The 27,298-nt window shown below is 44.8% G+C and overlaps 1 protein-coding gene across 1 annotated transcript in view; it reads left to right on the top strand.

The window, feature by feature from the left end:
- LOC126094907 (cytochrome P450 6k1-like) overlaps window positions 1–27,298 on the top strand; it is a 72,681-nt gene that overhangs the window by 22,520 nt on the left and 22,863 nt on the right. Inside the window, exons 3-4 of the mRNA XM_049909546.1 lie at window positions 13,569–13,888; window positions 17,952–18,156. Coding sequence (XP_049765503.1) covers window positions 13,569–13,888; window positions 17,952–18,156 — 525 coding nt within the window. The remainder of the gene's footprint in view (window positions 1–13,568; window positions 13,889–17,951; window positions 18,157–27,298) is intronic.

Here is a 27,298-nt window from a genome sequence, read left to right as displayed (position 1 = left end):
CACGTGGACTTTTACACGCCAATCGCAACTGAACAGGCGTGTGACGCCTTCCATTGCATGATGCAATTGTGAAAGCAACATGACAGCAGCCTCCTGGCAAATGGATGCGACTTGGATAATAATCTGCAAACATGTTCTCTCAATTTTCGACGTAAGTGGAGTACTTATAACGAACAGACGGCCCGTTGCTTATTATCACAATCGACCTTCCTTTATTAAACATCTAAAATTGATATGTAATGAGGTGGTTTTTGAAAACAATAGCCGAAGCTAAAACGTCACGAGATATTTCCACGGAAACCTAAGTTAACATTGTCGGAAAGATATAAAAGGAGTAACGCTAATCATTCGTGACACAGTTTGAAAGCCACACAACTCGTAACAGGAGGCTGTGGGAGAATAAGGAGTCTGGAGTTCCCGATGACATCGCCGCTGCATACAAACCTCGGCAGCTGTAAAAAGCTGTGATGGCCAAAGTTGAGACTGTGAAGACTGGAGTTTTCGGCGAAGTCGCCGTCGTGTCCAAGTCACGGGGAGCGCAGAGGCAGGGGAGGTAGCGGCGTCGAAGCAGTTGGGAGAATGACACTGAGGTACGTTCTGACCACAGACCGCGTGCTAGGAACTCCCAGGGCTTCACACTAGCCCCGTACTCACATAATTTCTCGTTTTTCAGACCCTTCACGGGAAGTCGAAATGCTGACTGATAATGCCGAAGCTGTTTGAAATGCTGACTTATAATGCCGAAGCTCTTTACGAACAAAATGAAGACACGCCGAGTAGAATTTTGTGTGGCCTCTAATAAACAAGTGATCATTCTCCCATGTGTTTGATGTCAAGATGTTTGATGTCAAGAATACGTCTTCGTCGAAGATGTTGAGTGCGTCGTTGCTACATCACATGCAGTTTTGTGTTATACTAAGACTATGTTGTAATAGTCGCTACGTCACATGAAGTTTTCTATGTTGTAATAGTCGATACGTCACATGAAGTTTTCTATGTTGTAATAGTCGATACGTCACATGAAGTTTTCTATGTTGTAATAGTCGATACGTCACATGAAGTTTTCTATGTTGTAATAGTCGATACGTCACATGAAGTTTCGTATGTTGTAATAGTCGATACGTCACATGAAGTTTTCTATGTTGTAATAGTCGTTACGTCACATGAAGTTTTGTGTTATACCAAGACTATGTTGTAGTAGTCGAGCATTAAATAAACTTTTAACTTATACCTAGCGTACGTGGAGTTGCTACATTACATGTTTTCTGTTTACATTTTTTCTGTTATACCCAGTATGTGCTGAGCTGTTGCTGTATAAATGAATTTTTGTATCACCCAGAATGTGTTATAGCCAGTTGATGGGATGATGTTGCTGCTAAATGAAGTTAGGATAGGTGAATGAAAATGTCATCCTAAATCAGGGTTTACAGCAAGCACCACAGACTTTCCTGATAACTGAAAAACATGGATAGTCGATACTACACATTTTTAACGGAAAATGCTATTTCAAATGTTAAAACATTTGAAGATTCACTGCAATACTTGAACGTTACCGGAAACTGACAGCTCAATTGCTAGGGGCCTAAAACGGTACGTAACGGACCATGGTCCCTCCCAGTAATTGTCCTAAGCGAACTTGGTGGTTAGCTACGTCACAATGCAGCACGAGGCGTAGATCAGGAGTATGAAGCCTGCACACATTGCAAGTTCACCACCTAAGCGCATCTACGTTATTTCTGCGTAGCTAAGTAAGCCGCGAAGTTGGCTGTGTCCTTAGTGTCTGTTATCTTCGGCACCTTGCGCCAAACTCTGCGAAGTTTATCCATATTCCCCTTCTCGCACACCACAGCCAAGTGAACACTGCGAGTCACGTCTCTGGAGAGCTCTAATTATGATATTAGAGCTGTAAACCAAACCCAGGTCACCGGCAAGTAACTCAGAGTTTCCAAGTAGTGGTCTTCTTCCGTTTACCTCCTGTGCGAGTAGGAAGGTGCCGGCCGGAACAAGCGGAGCAGACAATGTAATAACTGACCGGAGCAATAAATAAGCCAGCCACCAGATGCTGCACCCGGCAGTATCTATTCTCAAGGTCAGTGATGTACACATTGACCATTTCACGTGCTATAAGTATTTCCAGATAACACGAAGAAGCACTATGAAGTGGGATGATCAGGTAAGACCTGTAACAGGAAAGGCAAATAAAGGAATAAGTTCTTTTGGAATGGGTCTGGGGAAATGTAGTGCATCTGTATATGGAAATCGCACACAAGAGACTAGTGCGAGCAATTATAGAGTGTTGTTCTGTTGTTTGGAGACCCTACAAAGAAGGCATGAGCGATGGTCATAAATTAGCCTCCGATTTCCGATTAAAAAAAGAAAAAAAAAATTTGTATACAATCTGTACTTACAGGTTGACAGTACTTCTCCACGTAGTCACCATCCAATTTCAATCGTTTGCCATACCATGACGCCAGCTTCTTTACCCCTTTATCAAGAATAGATGCTGCACTACGTTTGCCATACCATGACGCCAGCTTCTTTACCCCTTTATCAAGAACAGATGCTGCATAGTGCTTCAGCCAGTTGTTGAAAGCATTCTTGAGCTCATCGTTGGCAGTGAAATGCTGAACAGCTAGCCAGGTCTTCATCTTGGGGAAGAGACGATAGTCGTTTGGTGCCAAGTTCTGACTATAAAGCGGCGGAAGGGGGGATGTTCGAAAATCTACCTGCTGAAAAGTCTTGAGTCTCTCCTTCAGTCGATTCACGTCACGCATTGTCATTCCTTCGGTAATCACCACATTTTTTGGATTAGCTTTCGGAGTTTAGCAAGAGGCTCACAAGAAATCTGTGATATCACAGTAATCTCACTCGCTATTTACATGAAATCTGTTGTCAAAAATCGTTTGCGATATCAGAAAACTGTACCAAATATTTTGGGATTTGATAGCATCCACTTGACCTTATTGAGCTCATTGGGAGAATGAGTGTGCATCCACTGTTTGGACTGTTCCTTAGTTTCAGAGATCACGTACTGCATTCCCATAAGATCATCTTCAAAACATTCTCCCTCTCTTCGTTGTACCGCTGAAGGTTATCGAGGAAGGAAGGAAGATTCGGTTTAACGTCTCGTTGACAACGAGGTCATTAGGGAAGGAGTAAAAGCTCGGACTGTATGAAGGATGAAGAAGGAAATCGACCGTTCCCTTTCAAAGGAACCATACCGGCATTTGCTTGAAACCATTTAGGGAGATCACGGAAAACCTAAATCTGTACAGTCGGACGCAGATTTGAACCATCCTCCAGTGTGCTAGCCACTGTGCCACCTCGCTCGATGCCCATCGAGGCCCGACCCATTTGTTTGGTTTTGTGAACATCGATTAGAGATTATGGTACCCACCGTGCATAAAACTTGTGGTAACCGAAAGCCACTGTGACAGCCTTAAAAAGGGTTGTCCTTGAAATCATAGTCAGATTTTCTGAAAGTTCGAAAACTGAGAAAAGACGTCTGTAGTGCACAATTTCGTAAACATATTACATAAATTCATGTTATATCTGAATCTCTTCCTCGACCACTTTCGACATGCACACCTGTGCGACCAGCCATTAATTTTCTGTATCACTCCCTCATAACACCATCACTCACAACCCCATTCCCACCCATACATCCGAAACAATCGAAGATGAATTTTGTCCGCAATGAGTCCTTCTGCTTGCAGGAGATGAATCACAGAACATACCTCACAACTGGCGGGAGATACAATAATACAGTCCATTTCAATCGCATGCTGCTTACACAATGACGAACAAAACAAAGATTTGCCTGACGCGACACGGCCTTCGAAGTCTCATTTTTCAACCGCTCAAGCGCCATGAAGCTGCTAGCATTCATTTATTTTTAATAACCAGTCAGAGATTAATTTATGAATAGCCCTCGTACACTCTAAGACAAAAAAAGATGCACCACGAAGGAATTATCCGAATGGGACGGAAATCTGTAGATGTGATGTACATGTAAATACATACAAATGATTATACTACCAGAAGAATTGGATGATTGATTCAAGAGAAAGAGATTTATAAATAAAGTAAGTCAGTGACGTGTTGCTTCACTTCTGACCCTTAAACAAGCAGTTATTGGCGTTGATTGACAGAGGTATTGGATGTCCTCCAGAGGGATATTCTGTCCAACTGGCCCGTTGAATCGTCAAAATCCTAGCTGGATGGAGGGCGCTGTCCATAATTCTCCAGACATTCTCAGTTCGGAAGAGATCCGGCAACATTGCTGGCCAAGGTAGGGCTTAGCAAGCAAAAAGACAAGCAATAGAGACTCTCGCCGTGTGCGAACGGGCATTATCTTGCTGAAATGTGAGCATAGGATGGCTTGCGTGAAGGGCAATAAAACTGGTAGTTCTGTAAGCGTGCGTGGATGACAACCAAAGGGGTCCTGCTAGGATAAGGAATGACACATCGGACTATCACTGCGGGCGACAGTCAGGTTGGTGTCCCACTGCTGTCCGGGAAGTCTCCAGAAACGTCTTCGGCCTGGAATGTCATTGACTGGAGTAGAATTGTATTCAGTGATAAGTTCCTTCGTTAACCAGTTTCTGACATCGTCTTTAGTACAATTAGACGTCGGAGCTTTGTTTATTTTAACGTTGTGATATGGAAAATTGACGATAACTAGTACAGAGTTGGATTTTAAATTGGGTATCATCTTTTCTGTCAACCACTTTTCATAATTTTGTTGGTTCATGTGGTTGCGGTAATCTTCCGTTCCTTGATTTGACTTCCACGTAACAAGCGCGTTAGGAATAAAGCAATTTTCACCGCCTGCATGGGATTTTATTAGGCACTATCTTTGAGACGGTGAGTTGTATTATCACTCCACGATGTCCCACTTACGTGAGATGATAAATGAAGGTTTCGTCAAGGTAAACAAGTACTGTGATTTCCTCCCTGTTTTTTTTTTAATTGCTTCAAATACGCAATTCTTTTTTCGCGGATGTCGCTTCTCTGTGATTCCTTCCACAACTGCCTTACACTAGCGTTTCTTCAAAGTTTACAGTTTTTCAACTCTTGTTTAATTCCTTTCACTGTAGGCATTCGTTTCCGATCAGATAAAAGTTTTAAACAATGGCCTCATCAAAACTATCACTGTCTATAAATGTTTTGAGTTTCCGTTTTATATCTGGAGTTACAAACTTCCTTTCTCCGCCTGATGTCCATAGCCTACCTTCCCTTTTAATTTTCTGGATAATGCAACGCGAAACGCCTGCGACCATTTGCGCTCTCAGCTGAACTTGCTGCACCGGAATGTTCCTTCCCTGAGATGACTCACATTCCATAAGCATTAAAACGTTGTGTACAGTCTGCTGAGATCGACTACTCAGTTTGCTGCCTTTCAGTTTTGAAGTACTAATAGGCGCCAAAATTTCAGTGTGGAGGTACTGTGCACCAGTAATACAAACTCGGAAAACCACCGAACTTTTACTGTATTCACAACGGGCACACGTGGTAAACCATTGTGTTAGTGCTGAACAGTCCATGTGGCAGTTACATTAGATTCGTTCGAGGAAAGCTATCATAAAAGAGTGCAACGGTTTTTAAACTGTACCTACTGCGCATGCGCTCCTTTGCGATAGCTCCGACCGTCAGTAACCTTTGCGTTTACTCGAGCGCCTAACTCTCGTGTTCCGTTGTTTGGCCACCTATACGCTAGTTGACACCTTTGCTCAAACGTTTTTGATTTAAGCGATGAAACACAGCATCTGGTACGTATGCCTAGCGCTATGCGTATCGAAAATTTATTTTCACAGTCAAGTGCGACTATTTACATAAGTGTTTTGTGTAATGTCTGAATGTGTGTTACGCCTATTTGGAATGTACTTTGACGTTATAAGATACTGTGCCTCCTCCATAATGCAGAAAACCACACATATAGTGTGAAATTTCACAAACAAACAGTGTGAACAATTGTTTGCGGGTATGTGGTTTTCAGCATAATGGAAGAGGCACAGTACCTTATAACTTCAAAAGGAGGGAGGCAGTACAACACACAAAATACTAATGTAAATATTTGATGATGACAATGAGAAATTCCGGAAACGCGTCGTGCTAAGCATGAAAAAATACGTAAGTGGTACAATGTTTCATTAGTTAAATAATTAAGTACAGATGCAGGCTTTCCACAAATATCGATTACGATGAATGATATTGAGTCAAACGTTTCTGCTTCCCACTTGTGATCGGCACTTCTTGGAGAAGCAGTGATGTAGATAATATTAACTGAAGGAGTTCTGAATTATTCCTGACACATCCTGTTTCCTTTTACTTATTTTTGTCATATACAAACGATGACAAATTTAATAAACTTGTCTCATTGATTTTAGTTACAGAAATTTTGTTGCTGATTGACTATAAATTGCAAATAATTAATGCCAATGTTAATAAATTACAATGCAATAAGTAGCCAAACGTTAAAAGTGCTGGAAATTACCTAATTTTAAGAAAAATTGTCACTGGTTTAGATGGTAGGCACTGGCGGCAATGTGTCCAGTGTTTATGAATCTGGTACGCAGCTTAGTTTCACCAACATACGCGTTACAGTACAGCGTGCTTGTTTCTACATCTACTACATCTACACCATACTCCGCAAGCCACCTGACGGTGTGTGGCGGAGGGTACCTTGAGTACCTCTATCGGGTCTCCCTTCTATTCCAGTCTCGTATGGTTCGTGGAAAGAAGGATTGTCGGTATGCACCTGTGTGGGCTCTAATCTCTCTGATTTTATCCTCATGGTCTCTTCGCGAGATATACGTAGGAGGGAGCAATATACTGCTTGACTCTTCGGTGAAGGTATGTTCTCGAAACTTTAACAAAAGGCCGTACCGAGCTGCTGAGCGTCTCTCCTGCAGAGTCTTCCTCTGGAGTTTATCTATCATCTCCGTAACGCTTTCGCGATTGCTAAATGATCCTGTAACGAAGCGCGCTGCTCTCCGTTGGATCTTCTCTATCTCTTCTATCAACCCTATCTGGTACGGATCCCACACTGCTGAGCAGTATTCAAGCAGTGGGCGAACAAGCGTACTGTAACCTACTTCCTTTGTTTTCGGATTGCATTTCCTTAGGATTCTTCCAATGAATCTCAGTCTGGCATCTGCTTTACCGATGATCATTCCATTTTAAATCACTCCTAATGCGTACTCCCAGATAATTTATGGAATTAACTGCTTCAGTTGCTGACCTGCTATTTTGTAGCTAAATGATAAGGGATCTATCTTTCTATGTATTCGCAGCACAATACACTTGTCTACATTGAGATTCAATTGCATTCCCTGCACCATGCGTCAATTCGCTACAGATCCTCCTGCATTTCAGTACAATTTTCCATTGTTACAACCTCTTGGTACACCACAGCATCATCTGCAAAAAGCCTCAGTGAACTTTCGATGTCATCCAAGGTCATTTATGCATATTGTGAATAGCAACGGTCCTATGACACTCTCCTGCGGCACACCTGAAATCACTCTTACTTCGGAAGACTTCTCTCCATTGAGAATGACATGCTGCGTTCTGTTATCTAGGAACTCTTCAATCCAATCACACAGTTGGTCTGATAGTCCATATGCTCTTACTTTGTTCATTGAACGACTGTGGGGAACTGTATCGAACGCCTTGCGGAAGTCAAGAAACACGGCATCTACCTGGGAACCCGTGTCTATGGCCCTTTGAGTCTCGTGGACGAATAGCGTGAGCCGGGTTTCACACGATCATCTTTTTCGAAACCCATGCTGATTCCTACAGAGTAGATTTCTAGTCTCCAGAAAAGTCATTATACTCGAACATAATAAGTGTTCCAAAATTCTACAACTGATCGACGTTAGAGATATAGGTCTATAGTTCTGCACATCTGTTCGACGTCCCTTCTTGAAAACGGGGATGACCTGTGTTCTTTTCCAATCCCTTGGAACGCTACGCTCTTCTAGAGACCTTCGGTACACCGCTGCAAGAAGGGGGACAAGTTCCTTTGCGTACTCTGTGTAAAATCGAACTGGTATCCCATCAGGTCCAGCGGCCTTTCCTCTTTTGAGCGATTTAAATTGTTTCTCTATCTCTCTGTCGTCTATTTCGATATCTACCATTTTGTCATCTGTACGACAATCTAGAGAAGGAACTACAGTGCAGTCTTCCTCTGTGAAACAGCTTTGGAAAAAGACATTTAGTATTTCGGCCTTTAGTCTGTCATCCTCTGTTTCAGTACCATTTTGGTCAGAGAGTGTCTGAACATTTTGTTTTGATCCACCTACCGATTTGACATAAGACCAAAATTTCTTATGATTTTCTGCCAAGTCAGTACATAGAACTTTACTTTCGAATTCATTGAACGCCTCTCGCATAGCCCTCCTCACACTACATTTCACTTCGCGTAATTTTTGTTTGTCTGCAAGGCTTTGGCTATGTTTATGTTTGCTGTGAAGCTCCCTTTGCTTCCGCAGCAGTTTTCTAACTCGGCTGTTGTACCACGGTGGCTCTTTTCCATCTCTTACGATCTTGCTTGGCAATACTCATCTAACGCATATTGTATGATGGTTTTGAACTTTGTCCACGGATCCTCAACACTATCTGTACTTGAGACAAAACTTTTGTTTTGAGCCGTCAGGTACTCTGTAATCTGCTTTTTGTCACTTTTGCTAAACAGAAAAATCTTCCTACCTTTTTTAATATTTCTATTTACGGCTGTAATCCTCGATGCAGTAACCGCTTTATGATCGCGGATTCCCTGTTCTGCGTTAACTGTTTCAAATATTTCGGGTCTGTTTGTCACCTAAGCCAATCCAGTTTGATGTGAGCCGCTAGGATGTTTTAAATTTTCAAAAAAGTTAGATGAGTAGTTTATTTCAGAGGCTATTAGGAACCTAATACTTACACTACTGGCCATTAAAATTGCTACCCCAGGAAGAAATGCAGATGATAAACGGGTATTCATTGGATAAATATAATATACTAGAACTGACATGTGATTATATTTTCACGCAATTTGGGTGCATAGATCCTCAGAAAGCAGTACCCAGAACAACCACCTCTGGCCGTAATTACGGCCTCGATACGCCTGGGCATTGAGTCAAACAGAGCTTGGCTGGCGTGTACAAGTACAGCTGCACATGCAGCTTCATCACGATACCACAGTTCATAAAGAGTAGTGACTGGCGTATTGTGACGAGCCAGTTGCTCGCCCACCATTGACCAGACGTTTTCAGTTGGTGAGAGATCTGGAGAATGTGCTGGCCAGGGCAACAGTCGAACATTTTCTGTGTCCAGAAAGGCCTGTGCAGGACCTTATACATGCGGTCGTGCATTATCCTGCTGAAATGTAGGGTTTGCAGGGATCGAATGAAGGGTAGAGCCACGGGCCGTAACACATCTGAAATGTAACGTCCACTGTTCAAAGTGCCGTCAATATGAATAACTGGTGACCGAGACGTGTAACGAATGGCACCCCATACCATCACGCCGGGTGATACGCCTGTATGGCGATGACGAATACATGCTTCCAATGTGCGTTCAGCGCGATGTCGCCAAACACGGAGGCGACCATCATGATGCTGTAAACAGAACCTGGATTCATCCTAAAAATGACGTTTTGCCATTCGTGCACCCAGGTTCGTCGTTGAGTACATTATCGCAGGCGCTCCTGTCTGTGATGCAGCGTCAAGGATAACCGCAGCCATGGTCTCCGAGCAGATAGTCGTCGAACTGTTCCTGCAGATGGTTGTTCTCTTGCAAACGTCCCCATCTGTTGACTCAGGGATCGAGACGTGGCTGCACGATCCGTTACAGCCATGCGGATAAGATGCCTATCATCTCGACTGCTAGTGATACGAGGACGTTGGATCCAGTACAGCGTTCCGTATTACCCTCCTGAACCCACCGATTCCATATTCTGATAACAGTCATTGGATCTCGACCAACGCGAGCAGCAATGTCGCGATACGATAAACCGCAATCGCGATAGGCGACAATCCGACCTTTATCAAAATCGGAAACGTGACGGTACGCATTACTCCTTACACGAGGCATCACAACAACGTTTCACCAGGCAACGCCGGTCAACTGCTGTTTGTGTATGAGAAATCGGTTGGAAACTTTCCTCGTGTCAGCACGTTGTAGGTGTCGCCACCGGCGCCAACCTTGTGTGAATGCTCTGAAAAGCTAATTATTTGCACATCACAGCATCTTCTTCCTGTTGGTTAAATTTCGCGTCTGTCTCACGTCATCTTCGTGGTGTAGCAATTTTAATGGCCATTAGTGTATTTTGCTCAGCAACAAGGCGACGAGACTGTTCACAAAAAGCTAATCGCATGCGCGCACTGATCTCTTTGGAACAGGTTTATTAAACGCTTTTGAGCCAGAAGAATTTCCTTTTGTCAGTCGAAAGCATTTGCAGCCGTCCATTGTCTGCCACCTGAACATCTTTCGCCCAGACGCAAACCACAGGTATTGCGAGAATGACTGCGTCTGTTCGCATTGGTTGCAGTGGTTACAGTGTTTGCAACCGCATCTCGAACGAAGCAATTGTAACAACCGCAAAACTTTCGGATATCTCGAGCGGAGTGTCCCAATCTTTGTAAGGGACTAAAGGGGAGTGCTTTATTGTCCGAGATGACGCGACTTACAGTGCGGCAATTACTTAAATATATGAAATAAAAGCGTCAGAACTTTTTACAGTTTGCGACAGGACGTTCAAATTGCACGGTTGGCTACGGGGCATGATGGGAATCAATATGCACATGCGCCTTGTTGTTGTCGGCCAGTTGCACGTGAAAATGTCACAGTACAGAGTGCCTGAGCGTATAGCACTTGTGTAGGAGGCCTACTATGCGAGCAATAGTAGCCCAACTGCGGTTTGTGTTTGCGACCGAGTTCAAGCTAAAGACAAGCGGTCCAGCTGTGCTAACGATGAAGAATTTGATTTGCAAATATGAGAGAACGCATAGTGTTCGTTATGACAGTGTTGGCAATGGAAGTCGTCCAAAAATGGCGACAACGCCTGAAAACATGAATAACAGAGACACTGTGTTTAAAACCAGCCCCGTGAAATCGATCAGACGAGTTGCACAACAGGTAGGGATCAACTGGGAGACACTGTGACAAATTTTTGTTGAAGACCTGCGTCTCTTCCCATACAAAATTCAAACCCATGACCCAATAAGCCCCAGGGCCATGGAACAGCGATTGTGTTTCGCCAACGCAAAAGTGACGAAAAGGACTTTGATGTGAGTATGGTTTGGTTTAGCAACTAAGCACACGTTCATTTGGATAGATTCGGCAATAGGCAAAATTGGCGCATTTGGGGGGCTGAGAATCCGCGTTTCGCGATCGAGAACCCTCTTCACCCTCAACAAGTAACTGTGTGCAGCGCAATGTTCAGTCACGGAATAATCGATGTGATGTTCCTCGATGGCACGATGGCTACCGAATGATACGTGAAGGTTTTGGAAGATGAATTCATCCCCATTATCCAAAGTGATCCCGATTTCGACAAGATATGGTTCATGTAAGACGGAGCTCGACACCATCGAAGTAGGAGAGTGTGTGATGTTTGGAGGAAGACTGTGGGGACCACATTCTGGCTCCAAGGTACCTAGAAACCACTGATAGAGGCCTCGATTGGCCGACATATTCTCCGGATCTGAACACATGCGACGCTTTTTTATGGGGCGATATTAAAGACAAGGTGTACAGTGATTAACCCCAAAACCATTGCTGAGCTGAAAACAGCCGTTCAGGAGGTCATCGACAGCATCGATGTTCCGACGCTTCAGCAGGTCATGCAGAATTTCGCTATTCGTCTTATGCACACATCGCCAATGATGGGAGGCATATAAAGGGTGTTACAAAAAGGTATGGCCAAACTTTCGGGAAACATTCCTCACACACAAGGAAAGAAAATATGTTATGTGGACATGTGTCCGGAAACGCTTACTTTCCATGTTAGAGCTCATTTTATTACTTCTCTTCAAATAACATTAATCATGAATTGGAAACACACAGAAACAGAACGTACCAGCGCCACTTCAAACACTTTGTTACAGGAAATGTTCAAAATGTCCTCCGTTAGCGAGGATACATGCGTCCACCCTCCGTCGCATGGAATCCCTGATGCGCTGATGCAGCCCTGGAGAATGGCGTATTGTATCACAGCCGTCCACAATACGAGCACGAAGAGTCTCTACATTTGGTACCGGGGTTGCGTAGACAAGAGCTTTCAAATGCCCCCATAAATGAAAGTCAAGAGGGTTGAGGTCAGGAGAGCGTGGAGGCCATGGAATTGGTCCGCCTCTACCAATCCATCGGTCACCGAATCTGTTGTTGAGAAGCGTACGAACACTTCGACTGAAATGTGCAGGAGCTCCATCGTGCATTAACCACATGTTGTGTCGTACTTGTAAAGGCACATGTTCTAGCAGCACAGGTAGAGTATCCCGTATGAAATCATGATAACGTGCTCCATTGAGCGTAGGTGGAAGAACATGGGGCCCAATCAAGACATCACCAACAATGCCTGCCCAAACGTTCACGGAAAATCTGTGTTGATGACGTGATTGCACAATTGCGGGCGGATTCTCGTCAGCCCACACATGTTGATTGTGAAAATTTACAATTTGATCGCGTTGGTATGAAGCCTCATCCAAGAGAACATTTGCACTGAAATGAGGATTGACACATTGTTGGATGAACCATTCGCAGAAGTGTACTCGTGGAGGCCAATCAGCTGCTGATAGTGCCTGCACACGCTGTACATGGTACGGAAACAACTGGTTCTCCCGTAGCACTCTCCATACAGTGACGTGGTCAACGTTCCCTTGTGCAGCAGCAACTTCTCTGACGCTGACATTAGGGTTATCGTAAACTGCTCGAAGAATTGCCCCGTCCGTTGCAGGTGTCCTCGTCGTTCTAGGTCTTCTCCTGTCGCGAGTCATAGGCTGGAATGTTCCGTGCTCCCTAAGACGCCGATCAATTGCTTCGAACGTCTTCCTGTCGGGACACCTTCGTTCTGGAAATCTGTCTCGATAAAAACGTACCGCGCCACGGCTATTGCCCCGTGCTAATCCATACATCATATGGGCATCTGCCAACTCCGCATTTGTAAACGTTGCACTGACTGCAAAACTACGTTCGTGATGAACACTAACTAACCTGTTGATGCTACGTACTCTACTACTGTAGAGAAATGAGTCGCATGTCAACACAAGCACCGAAGTCAACATTACCTTCCTTCAATTGGGCCAACTGGCGGTGAATCGAGGAAGTACAGTACATACTGACGAAACTAAAATGAGCTCTATTATGGAAATTAAGCGTTTACGGACACATGTCCACATAACATCTTTTTTTTATTTGTGTGTGAGGAATATTTCCTGAAAGTTTGGACGTACATTTTTGTAACACCCTGTAGAACATGTCATAACTTATCTCCGAATATCTGTTGTGATGTTTACATGCTGAATAAAGTTTGTAACTAATTTAGGTTTTTTTCATATAGTTCAATAATTGTACTTTGTCCGCAGGCCCGCGCTGATGGTGCGCGACCCCGAGCTGGTGCAGCGCGTGCTGGTGTCCGAATTCGCGTCGTTCTCTGACCGGCACGCGCGCACGGGCCAGTTCCGCGACCCACTGGGCCACGCCAACCTCTTCCTGATGAGGAGCCCGCGCTGGCGCGTGCTGCGCTCCAAGCTGAGCCCCGCCTTCACCTCTGGCCACCTGCGCCGCATGGCACCCATTGTCGACCGCTGCGCGGACCAGCTGCTCGGACTCCTGCAAGGCGCCGTCGACGTCCGCGAGACCATGGCCCGCTTCACCACCGACGTCATCAGCAACTGCGCCTTCGGTGAGTACCTTTCTGCTCCGGCCTCTACTCTCACACTACCAGAAAGAAGCAGTTCGTGTCTCTCAGTGCAGCGCCAATTTGGGGCTTTGCTGATACATCCAATCAACCAAAAACAAAGGCAAAAATATAGCCGATAGTCAGATGAAAACCGAACTCCCGCCACACCGGGACCATGGAATTGTTCCATTCAAAAGTAATCACCATATACATTAAGATATTACCGAGTGAGATGGCGCAGTGGTTAGCGCACTGGACTCGCATTTGGGAAGACGACGGTTCAAACCCGCGTCCGGCCATCCTGATTTTGGTTTTCCGTCATTTCCCTAAACTGCTTCAGGCAAATGCCGGGATGGTTCCTTTTGAAAGGGCAAGGCCGACTTCCTCCCTCGTCCCTCCCTAATCCGATGGTACCGGTGACCTCGCTGTTTGGTCCCCCTTCCGAGATCAATCACCCAACAACCATTAAGATTTTTATCCCATAAGGAGAGGAGACGATCAGTTCCTTTTTGTGGAACGCAGTCTGCCGCTGACGTATCCACAACCATAACGACTCATTAATTTCCTCATCCAAATCAAACCGACTTTCAAGCATGTCTTATTTTAAATCGCCAAAGATCTGAAAATACAACAGTGAAGGATCCGGGCTGTGCAGAAGATGTTGGAGTGTTTCCCAACCAAATCGCTGAAGCGTATCCTTCGTCCGGTTGGCAATTCCATGTAGATACCAATAGCCCCGGAAGGTCGCCGACCGCGAGCCACGGCGTCTTCTGTAAATGGTGCTTGCTCACAATGCCCCTCGCCGCCAAACACTCTGTCGAAGGACGACACTGCCCGTAGAAAGAACTTCTCTTATCTTGGCAGTCTGCATCAGATTTACAGTGTACCCCTGAGCGATTTCGAGGGATGGACAGCACTTGAATATTTCGCGTTCGTGCTTGGGGACGTGGGTTATCGTGAAAAAGGATGATTCCGTCCGGCAGCATTCCTGGCGGTATTCACTTTATGACACGTCTCAGTTTCTACAATGTGTCTTCATAGTATGTAAAACATTCTCGTTATTCTTGCCGCGTCAGTTCTTCATAGTGCTGCTCACTGATTGAGATCCCACTGGAGGAACTCGACGAGAAGAGGGCACCTGCAGGCGAAGGAGGACGTCATCATCACCTCACCGGAACGTGTGTGAACTGGTTTTGATTTATTTGGCGGGGGAGATGTGGCTCAAATGGCTTCCTATGGGACTTAACTTCTGCGGTCATCAGTCCCCTAGAACTTAGAACTACTTAAGCCTAACTAACCTAAGGACATCACACACATCCATGCCCGAGGCAGGATTTGAACCTGCGACCGTAGCGGTCGTGCGGTTCCAGACTGAAGCGCCTAGAACCGCTCGGCCACTCCGGCCGGCCGGGGAGATGTGGGATGTTTTCACTGCTGCCGTTTGTCCTCAGGCGGTAGGAAGGTTGTTGATGAAATAATCCTGTTGCACGATAAAGCCAATCCGACGAAGACTATGCTTCAGCGATTTGATTGGCAAACACTGCAACATCGTCCGTAGTGTGCAGATCTTTCACCGTGTGACCTTCACATCTTTGCGGACGAGGAACTGCTAGAAGGGTGTAGTTGTGGATCTATCATCTACGAAACAGAAATTCATCGTCTCATCTCCCAGAGGGATAAATATCTAACGCGTGTGGTAATTACTTTTGAATGGAACCGTTCCATGGTCCCGTTGTGGGGGAGTTCAGTTTTCATTTGACTGCTTCTCATATCTCTGTAACGCAGATAAAAGTTAGTTTGACGCCTTCCTAGGAGACAGTCTCCATTCCTTCCGATTTGACTATGTAAGGGTAGACCACATGTGGTTTAAATCCAAAGAAATACTATCGGTGGCAATTGAGAGATTAATGACAGGTGGTATTGATCCCCCAGCTCAGAATACTGTTGTACAAGCAACAAAAAAGCGTGCGAAATTTAAAACAATGCAAAATTTCTAAGATTGGCGAAGTTTTAAAGAATCTCGATATTTAGCGTGAAATTCAATGCGACATGCTTTTAATAGTTTCCACAACGAAACTCTGTCTCGAAACCTGGCAGAAAACCCAACGAGATTCTGCTCACATGTAGAGTACACCAGCGGCAATAAACACCTCCATTGCCGGCCGTAGTGGCTGAGCGGTTATAGGTGCTTCAGTCTGGAACCGCGCGACCGCTACGGTCGCAGGTTCCAATCCTGCCTCGGGCATGGATATGTGTGATATCCTTAGGTTAGTTAGGTTTAAGTAGTTCTAAGTTCTAGTGGACTGATGACCTGAGATGGCCGGCCGCGGTGGTCTCGCGGTTCTAGGCGCGCAGTCTGGAACCGCGCGACTGCTACGGTCGCAGGTTCGAATCCTGCCTCGGGCATGGATGTGTGTGATGTCCTTAGGTTAGTTAGGTTTAAGTAGTTCTAAGTTCTAGGGGACTGATGACCACAGCTGTGAAGTCCCATAGTGCTCAGACAACACCTCCATTGCGCAATAGCAATGATAATGTCGCTGATGGCAGTGCCACTGAAGTAGTGTTACTAAACCGTCTAGTAAACACATCAGATAATCAAACAAAAAATGGTTCAAATGGCTCTGAGCACTATGGGACTCAACTGCTGAGGTCATTAGTCCCCTAGAACTTAGAACTAGTTAAACCTAACTAACCTAAGGACATCACAAACATCCATGCCCGAGGCAGGATTCGAACCTGCGACCGTAGCGGTCTTGCGGTTCCAGACTGCAGCGCCTTTAACCGCACGGCCACTTCGGCCGGCAGATAATCAAAACCAATAGTAAAATTATTTAGACAAGATGACAGCTTGAGCGAAAAGTAGCAATTGACTCTAAATAATGAAAACTGTGAAGTCATCCACATGAGTACCGTACCAAATGGAATGCGCTAAATTTCGGTTACATGATAAATCGCATAAATTTAAATCCTGTCAGTTCAATTAAATAGTTATGGAGTACAGTTACGAATAAGGTAAATTGGAACTATCACGTAGAGGGAGACCAAGAGATGAATACACAAAGCAGATTCAGAATTGGAACGATCACGTAGATAACGTTGTGGGAAAGGCGAACCAAAGAATGGAATTTATTGTCAACACAGTTATAAATGGGGCAGGCCTGGTAAAGAGGCTGCCTACCCTTCGCTTGTGCGTCCTCGAGAAAGTTCAAAGAAGGGCGCGTCTTTTTGTACTGTTGCGAAATGGAGGAGGGAGTGCCACGCATGTGATACGCGAATCGGGGTGGCAATCATTAAAACAAAGGCGTTTTTCGTTGCGACAGGATCTTCTCATGAAATGTCGATCACAACTGAGAGGTCACTCCGTAGTCACGCAGTTTCATTTTTTTAAAAAAAGCCCTCTGGAAATCTAAAAGTATGGAAGCAATTTGACATCCCCTGCCGATGACTTGTAGCACTGCTATCTACCGGCGAAGGTAGGATCGATATCTCCAGCGGCTGAATGTTCGGCGAGGTACGTCATCACGTCATGGCTTGCCTTTATTGAGTGATTGAAGCTGCTTCGCAACACCAAGGATATCTACGTCTATGTTAGTCATGTTGGCAGTTGTTGCTAATCGGAATTCTGGAATAATTACTTGATCTTCTTTGGTGAAGGAACTTCGGAAAACCATGTTTAGTAACACTACCTAAGTGGCACTGCCATCAGCGACATTATCATTGCTACTGCGCAATGCCGGTGTTGATTGCCGCTGGTGCACTCTACATGTGAGCAGAATCTCGTTGGGTTTTCTGCCAGATTTCTAGACAGAGTTTCGCCACATGTTCAACATATCTTATCCACTTTTGAACTATTTCCCAACATTTGCCGCCTCATGTGTCTTATGTTTAATTACTTTTCTCCAAATCATCCACGTCGCTTTGGGGGTTTTAAAAATTAATAAGAATAATCTTGTACATAGAAACAGCTATATATTGTTGCATAGATACTGCTTAAAATTTCAGTGTAGCAAAACGCTTCAACTTTGTATAAAGCGCAGTGTCACTTATAACCATTTTTTATGTACAGGCGTGAACTCAAATGCTATGGGCGACCCCAAGTCCCCCTTCCGCGCCTTCGGCCGCAAGATCTTCGAGTTTACGAGGGCCCGTGGCACAGAGATATACGGCATCTTCTACACGCCGTGGCTCAGTGACATTCTGGGCTTCAGCTTCTTCCAGTCGGAGACCAGCAAGTTCCTCAGAAACTCACTGTGGCAAGTCATCAGGGGCAGGTAAGCCACGTCCGCACCGTACAGTTCACAATATTGCAGACATTGTCAGTAACAACAGCTAACATAGCACGTGCTTGTAAGTCGCCAGCACCAGTGTATTATTCGGTAAAGTCAAGTTAGATCACATTTGTATTTACGCCTCAGAATCTGGTTGGTGATCTAGTAATGAAGTACATTTCCTTATTCTCACAGTCGGGCCTAGTATACAAGTATTTCAGGTTTCCGTATTCAAATGGCTACGTTTGTAGTTCTGTTTACACATAACTATACGAGAGATATCAAGAAAGTAACAAACGTTTTGAAATAAAAAAATTAACAATACGGAAGAACTAAATGTTATTATATACATTTTAAAGGCACAGTCTTAAGCTATTTTTCGGCATAATAGCCATTCATGTTGAAGCACTTATCAAACAGCGGCACAAGTTTTTCAATACCATATTTGTAGAAATCTACTGGTTTATACCGGCATGCAGTGTGGCGTCAGTATCAAAGCGCTCGCTAGGTTTTCCCTGACGCTTGTTTTGTATCGCCTGCCTTAACTTCAACAGTATTTGGCTGTATCGCCTGAGTTAATTGTTGTGGCACATTCAAGAAAATCAACGAGAATCACTCCCTTGCAGACCCAAAACAAAGTAGCCACGATCTTTCTCGCTGACAGCGTTGGCAAACACTTCCTTGGTTTCTTGGGGAATTTGTGTGTCCCCAACCCATCGACTGCCTTTTTGTTTCAGAGTTGACATATTTCACCGAAGTATGGTTCCCAGTTACCATCCGATCGATAACTTTGCTACCATTTTTCTCGTAATCTTCGAGGAAGATCAGTGCTGCAGTCACTCTCCGTTTTTTGTGGTCTTCCATTCGGATTTTGGGAAGCCATCTAACACAAAATTTGTGGTTACCAAGCTAATCCGCCACAATTTTAGGCACCAAACTCTGCGAAATTTGGGGAAAATGCTGTGAAAGTTCCTTAAAACGATAATTTTCACGAATTCTGTCGTTGATTTTCATCACCAGTTCGTCAGTCGCAAGGTTAGGCCTACCATTTAGATCTTCATCGTGAACATTGGTACGGTCATTTTTAAAATCATTGCACCGTTACCTCACTCGGCTGTCACTCATTATTCCTTTTCCTATAATCATTACAAAGATCGCGCTAAATTTAAAATGGATCGTAGTTTTTTGCCGACAAAGACCTAACCACAGAACGCACCCCACAAGTGGCAGGATTTTCTGTTGTAGCACATATTTCAAAACGTCACAAAAAGCAAAGTATGAGATAGACAGACCACACGCTAACACCGCTGGGTGCGTACTGAGTGTGGGAAGGTTATGGCACCAAAATAGCGGTTGTAAACCCATCTACCACCGTGATAGCCCAAAATGTCTGTTACCCTCTGGACAGATCTCGTACATCTGCTCATTGAAAATTTTATAGAAAAATTTTGTCTAAACACACATTTTTGTTTTGCTTCGTAATGACTATTTAAATGGATTTGCCTGTTTGCAATTGGCTCAGGTAATTAATTTAATATCTACATTTATCACTTTTTCAGCTTTGTGGCAAATAGTATAGCATATACCTGTCACATTTATTGTAAATGTTCGGACTTTAGAGATTGGTTACATCAAACTTTTCTGCTCAGTGGGTTTCAAAAAATTTACGTAAATACTGTGGTAATATTGATTTGTCAAAAAACAATTAATTTTTATGTACATTGTTTATTAATGTCTCTGTCAACTTCGGATTCTTGTAAACTATTTCCGATGTCATTCAATCTGTATACTGACCAAGCAGTAAAGGAAACAAAATAAATATGTGGAGTAGCAATTAAAATTCGTGGAAAAGTAATAAAAACTTTAAGGTTTGCCGACGACATTGTAATTCTGTCAGAGACATCAAAGGACCTGGAAATGCAACGGAACATAATGGACAGTGTCTTGAAAGGAGGATATAAGATGTACATCAACAAAATCAAAACGATGGTAATGGAATGTAGTCGAATTAAATCAGATGATGCTGAGACAATTAGATCAGGAAGTGAGACGCTGAAAGTAGTAGATGAGTTTTGCCATTTTGGGAACAAAATAACATGATGGTCGACGTAGAGAGGATATAAAATGTAGACTGGCAATGGCAACGAAAGCGTTCTGACGAAGAGAAATTTGTTAACATCGATTACAGATTTAAGTGTCAGGAAGTCTTTTCTGAAAGTACACACATCAAAAAACGTTTTGCATCACCTCGGCTCCGAGAGTTCCGGAACCTGTACAGAAATTTGGAATAGAGATCAACATAAACATCATTCCGCCCTTTTTGTTGCTCAGGAAAACCACACATTGCATGTTGTAAGAGCCATACAGCGAGACCTTAAGAGTTGGTGGTCCAGATTGCTGTACGCACCGGTACCTTTAATACCCAGTAGCACGTCCTCTTGCATTGATGCAAGCCTTTATTCGTCGTGGCATAATATCCATAAGTTCATCAAGGCACTGTTGGTCCAGATTGTCCCACTCCTCAACGGCGATTCGGCGTAAATCCCTCGGAGTGATTGGTGGGTCATGATCTGAGCACTATGGGACTTAACGTCTGAGGTCATCAGTCCCCTAGAACTTAGAACTACTTAAACCTAACTAGCCTAAGGACATCACACACATCCATGCCCGAGGAAGGGTTCGAACCTGCGACCGTAGCGGTCGCGCAGTTCCAGACTGTAGCGCCTAGAACCGCTCGGCCACTCCGGCCGGCTGGTTGGTGGGTCATGTCGTCCATAAACAACCCTTTTCAATCCATCCCAAAGATGTTCGATAGGGTTCATGTCTGGAGAACACGCTGGCCATCTAGTCGAGCGATGTCGTTATCCTGAAGGAAGTCATTTACAAGATGTGCACGATGGGGGCGCGAATTGCCGTCCATGAAGAAGAAAGCCTCCCCAATATGCTGCCGATATGGTTGCACTGTCGCTCGGAGAATGGCATTCAAGTATCGTACAGCCGTTACGGCACCTTCCATGACGACCAGCGGTGTACGTCAGACCCACATAATGCCACCTCAAAACAGCAGGGAACTTCCATCTTGATGCACGCGCTGGACAGTGTGTCTAAGGCGTTCAATCTGATCGGTTTGCCTCCAAACACGTTTCCGACGATTGTCGGGTTGAAGGCATATGCGACACTCATCGGTGAAGAGAACGTGATGCCAATCCTGAACAGTCCATTCGGCATGTTGTTGGACCAATCTGTACCGGGCTGCATGGTGTCGTGGCTGCAAAGATGGACCTCGCCATGGACGTCGGGGGTGAATTTACGCATCGTGTAGGCTATTGCGTACAGTTTGAGTCGTCCTGTGGCTGCACGAAAAGCATTGTTCAAAAGGGTGGCGTTGCTGTCAGGGTTCCTCCGAGCCGTAATCCGTAGGTAGCGGTCATCCACTGCAGCAGTAGACCCTGGTCGGCCTGAATGAGGCATGTCTCTCTGTATCTCCTCCACGTCCGAACAACATCGCTTTGGTTCACTGCGAGACGCCTGGACACTACACTTGTTGAGAGCCCTTCCTGGCACAAACAATGCGGGCGCGATCGAACCGCGGTATTGACCGTCTAGGCATGGTCGAACTACGGACAACACGAGCCGTGTACTTCCTTCCTGGTGGAATGACTAAAACTGATCGGCTGTCGAACCCCTCCGTCTAATAGGCGCTGCTCGCGCATGGTTGTTTACATCTTTGGGCGGGTTTAGTGACATCTCTGAAAAGTCAAAGGGACTGTGTCTGTAATACAATATCCACAGTCAACGTCTATCTTCAGGAGAACCAGGGTGGTGCAAAACTTTTTTTGATGTATATATTTGTATGGGATGTAGTCATTTATGGAACATAAATAGATTAGACAAGAAGAGAACGGAAGCTTTCGAAATATGGTGCTACAGAAGAAGGCTGAAGATTAGATGGGTAGATCACGTAACTAATGAGGAAGTACTGAATAGAATTGGGGAGAAGAGGAATTTGTTGCACAACTTGACGAGAAGAAGGGATCGGTTGGTAGGATACGTTCTGAGGCATCAAGGGATCATCAATTTAGCATTGGAGGGATGCGCGGAGAGTAAAAATCGTAGAAGGAGACCAAAGCATGGATACACTAAACAGATTCAGAAGGATGTGGGTTGCAGTAGGTACTGGGAGATGAAGAAGCTTGCACAGGTTAGAGTAGCACAGAAAGCTGCGTCAAACCAGTCTCTGGACTGCAAGACCACAACAACAATTGCAGTTTAAGGTAGAGAACAGCTTGCTTCAGAAGAATGGGATAGGTAAAATTTTTCCGTGAATTTTTTTATTAAATATAAGATGACTAAATTTTTAGGGATAATAATTTTTACAGTGTCGCAAAACAGGTGGTCTAACGGTGCAGCGTACGCGTGGAACCGGAAAGGTCGCAGGACCGAATCTCACTTGGGGCACGGAAATTTTCAGTCTGCCTTTTAATCAGGCCTTCAGCTCTCCACGATGTGAGGAGTCGCCAGAAACGACACGTAGTTTAGTTTCCAGATTAAACTGTTCCTTTTCCTGGGTAGATAAATGGGGTGGATTAGAAACATTCAAGTTTCCGAAATGGCGCCAAATCGAAAGACTTACACCTGGCCATCAAGCCACACGAAATTAATATATTGTGCAGGATGTACGGAGGTCAGGCCAGGGAGCAGATATCTAGAGTTTGTGGTTTTTCAGTAGTAAGGAAGGAATTGGCTTAAACATGTTTTCGGATTAATTATCTGTTCAGGGATACACAAGGCAGACCCAGGAAAGGTGCCTTACCTCTGGAGGGGTCATTACGGCCGAGTGTCGAGTAGGACATGCAGGGTGCGACGCTTAAATCAGGACAAATGAAACTTTGGTTTTTTAAGCAAATTTATTAAAAGAAAATACAAATGAAAATGCAGATCTTTTTACATATAAATAGTGGTACCTTTCAAGAAAAACATTACTCGATGTAACAACCTTCAGTAGCAATGACAGCCTCCAATCTTGTCCTGCAGCAATCGCACGCACTCTTTAAAACAGCGCTGTTCATATTCGCGAATGCTGCTTCGATAGCGGTGCGTAGAGATGCGACATTGGGATGCTTCGTCTGTTTGGTAACTCTTTCGACTACGCTCCAAACATAGTAGTCGTGGGATGGGGGGGGGGGGGGGGGGAGGGTGTTCAAATCCGGACAATCCGGGGGCCAGAGCTCATTTGGCCGAACATGAGAATGTTATCCGAGAGCCAGTTTTAGACTAAACGGCTCGTATGAGGTCCTCCTCTGCCCTCCGACGCATTGTTCGCTCGCTGACATTCGACACTGACACAAATTTCCTTAGCGATTGCCTCGGGTCCTCCGAAATCAGCACCTGAGCCTTTTCGATGATGCCGTAGTTCGTGACACGCGTTTCCTCGAATGAGGATTCCTCGCCGGGTTAGCAGAATCTTCCCCAGACTTCTCCGAAGCATTATACTTCGCCACAATATCGTAAACAGTTGATCTCGGGTAGCCGAAGAATGGAACTATTTCAGTGGGCGAACGCCCAGCGCGAAGACTTTAGATAATCGCTGCTCTTCGCTGGTTCTCCGCACTTGTCCGTAACATCTCGGCCATTTGGAGGTTCTGACTGTTTACTAGATGCCTGTCGTTTTCAAGAACGCCAGTAGCGACCTCCGGCGGAGCTACGATATGGTGGGATATTCAAATTGAAATTTGTCCAGATTTAAGCGCCGCACGCTGTAGTTAGAGTCCGATTAAAATTACTTGTCTGTTGACAGTGTTGCATATCAGCTCTGCTGAAGGCGACACGCAAACACAGCGGGTCACTTCACAAGTGCTGAAGTGTTGTTACATGTAACGCGGAGCAGTGTTGGAAGTGGTTTCTCTGCTCAGTCCACAGCCGATTTTAAGTGATCAGTGTCGCACCGCGGTAGACGACGCGTTCTACAGAAGGAAGGGTACTTTATTTCAGTTTCTATAATGAAAGGTAAGATCACCATCCACTTTTATTTCGACACAATTTCCTTGGCCTTTAAACCATACAGCGACGGACTCACACTCATTTATTTTACGATGATACCTGGTCCTAACAATAAATAGCATATTAGACGTGAAATAGGACTGATCCTTGTCCCGGTTTTACACCTCGTTTACTTGAAATGTGCGATAAGCAATAACATCTTTGCACTCATGTCCTAACCGAACCACAACCTCGTGGTGTGCAATGAAAGCGAAGAAATGGCAGTCAACAACCTGCGGCAAAACTATTAATCACGATATCTTTTTTCACGGTGATTAAAGCTGACCACCCCCCCCCCCCCCTCCTAGTCCATTTCCTGTCGATTCCTCCTACCTGTCCTTGTCAGGGTACAGACAAGGAACAGTCCAACACATGGTCAGGCTACCAGGAAATTCTGGAATGAAACCTTCCTCTTTTCAATACTGCACCACGTTAAGATGGTAGTAGCGTACTTGGCCGGCGCTCTCTCCGACAACGCAGCACTTTACCTTTCGCCTGTGCACAAACTATGCTTATCGTATCCCAACCGGTTGTCCGTGCTGAGCCGGCCGGGGTGGCCGAGCGGTTCTGGCGCTACAGTCTGGAACCGCGCGACCACTACGGTCGCAGGTTCGAATCCTGCCTAGGGCATAGATGTGTGTGGTGTCCTTAGGTTAGTTAGGTTTAAGTAGTTCTAAGTTATAGGGGACTGATGACCTCAGAAGTTAAGTCCCATAGTGCTCAGAGCCATTTGAACCATTTTTTTGTCCGTGCTGTCTAACGCACGGCTTTCCGGGAGGGAAGGAGCGCCGATCCCCGACAAGAAACCGCCCGGCGGATTTGTGTCGAGGTCCGGTGAGCCGGCCAGTCTGTGGATGGTTTTTATGCGGTTTTCCATCTGCCTCGGCGAATGCGGGCTGGTTCCCCTAATTCCGCCTCAGCTACACTATGTAGGCGATAGCTGCGCAAACAAGTTCTCCATGTACGCGTACACCACTATTACTCTACCACACAAACATAAGGGCTACACTCGTCCGACGTGAGACGTTCCCTGAGGGAGGGGGGGTCCACCGGGGGCCGAACCGCACAATAACCCTGGGTTCGGTGGGGGCCGGCGGAGGGATGAAGTGGACTGCCGTAGTCGTCGTGGGGTTGTGGACCACTCCGGCTGCGGCGGGGACGGAGCCTCTCCGTCGTTTCTAGGTCTCCGGTTAACATAACATGCTTGTCGTAGCTTGCTGAGACTGCATTTAGTTTTACACGAAGAACGCAACTGTGCTTTACTGCAGGTGTTTGTTTCAACCGTAACAAGGCATTTTTTAGTGGATAATAGCGGTGTTTTTTAACCTATCTTTTTTAAATTTGTTGGGTGCATCTTCACTTTCGAGGAAGATTCGTCAAAGGCATCTTTTTTGTTTATGACCAACAGTATTTTCTCATTTCTCACTTCTTCATACTTCACACTTTTTATATTCAGTGCCAATCCAATGTTTTTGCAATAGGAATAAAAATAGCTTTCCTAAATATTTTACTATTTTATTTCCTAACTTACTGATCATTGTATTCGAAACAGGTAAGATTTAATCCTATTAAGATATAACTTCAGATCAACTTCAAAAATGTATCATGTCCATGATCATTTTAGTAACACAAAAAAGCGGACTTTTAAGATAATTAACAAATCATTCTTACCCTTTAAGTATCGAGGCAACAAATATTGTGTGGGTAACCATCAATTGTCAGAGATATAATATCGGTAACTCTTTTGTGTCACCTATGAAATTCAGTTCATGTGACATGACATATCTTGAAAGTGACCAGCTCGTTTACACTCGTATCAAAAATGGCAGTTTTAGAGTCTTGACCCCTCGCCGAGAGATAAATTTCTGTTGATGGCCATGGTTATATCTAGTCACATGATCAGCCTCGTTCCCACTACTCAGCTGTCGAGTAACCCTACTGGTCAGTAAACCGAAACAAATATTGTACACAGTCATAAATTCTGCTGCGAATTGTATTTATCTTCTTACTAGCATAAAACAATGGGACAGTGACCAGGAGTTTGGTACATAGCTGACATTTCTCATATCATGGAATAGGATGTGAGCCATACCTATACATGGTGATATTGCCCACCGTGTACAGACTCTAGGGATTGATCGATGAGAGGATATGGAACAAAAAAGGTCTAAAGAACTGATCTCAGGAAATGCATGGTTTCCATGCTAGGGACCATTTATTCACTCATACTTTGTTGCAGAGACTGCTGTATAATACACGCTGTACCATGCAGCCACAGTTACAGTACGCATGGTTTCCTCCTAGAGAGTGGTATTGTTCCTTATACGTCATGCCATTAGCACCCTCTCCTGCCATAGTAATTGGTAATGTTGTCTCCCATTCACTTCTCTTGCTAAGTCACCTTGTAGTGGATATGATATAGCGTTGTACACAGTGGTTCCTTATTCAAATCGAGAGCTTCTTTACTTACGGAAAGGCAAACGGCAGTGGGCGGTGAGAAGCGGGGTTGATTATGGAGACCTATCCCCGCCGACAACAACCACAGCATTCAATGTTTGCAACAGTGTCACGCCGTTTGTCTAATACAGGTCGTTTCACGAAGCAAGAAATCGTGAATGATGTACCCGAAATGTGAGCACATCAGACTTGAAGCAAAATTGTGGAAGTCGACCGCCGTGTCTGTCCGAAGCAGTTGGCCCTCCAGTAAAGGGTAAGCCAAACGACTGTGTGGAACATTCCCCATGACAACTGTTACTACCCTTATTACTTTGAGCGTGTCCAGGTCTTACTAGTGACAGACTTTCAACATCGGGAGCAGTATTGTCACTAGTTATTACACGATGGAGCGGTAATATGTGGGCCGGTATAACTGACGGCCGTGATTTGGGAACAGTCTTCTTTCTTCGCCTGCTGGAAGAAGTGCCATTGATGATTCGAAGAGTTATGTTGATGCGACATGATGATGCTCCAGACCACTTCTCCATTAACGTCCGGACGCATCTCAATTGTGTCTTCCCTGGTCGATGGATCGGACGAGCGGGTCCAGTTGCATGGCCTGCTCGTTCATCGGATCTCAACCCGTGCTCTTTCTGGTAATAGGGCCATC

The sequence above is a fragment of the Schistocerca cancellata genome, chromosome 8 (genome assembly GCF_023864275.1).
Source record: "Schistocerca cancellata isolate TAMUIC-IGC-003103 chromosome 8, iqSchCanc2.1, whole genome shotgun sequence".
NCBI lineage: Eukaryota > Metazoa > Arthropoda > Insecta > Orthoptera > Acrididae > Schistocerca > Schistocerca cancellata.
The sequence above is the reverse complement of the archived record's forward strand: the minus strand, read 5'-3'. Positions and strand labels throughout refer to the sequence as shown.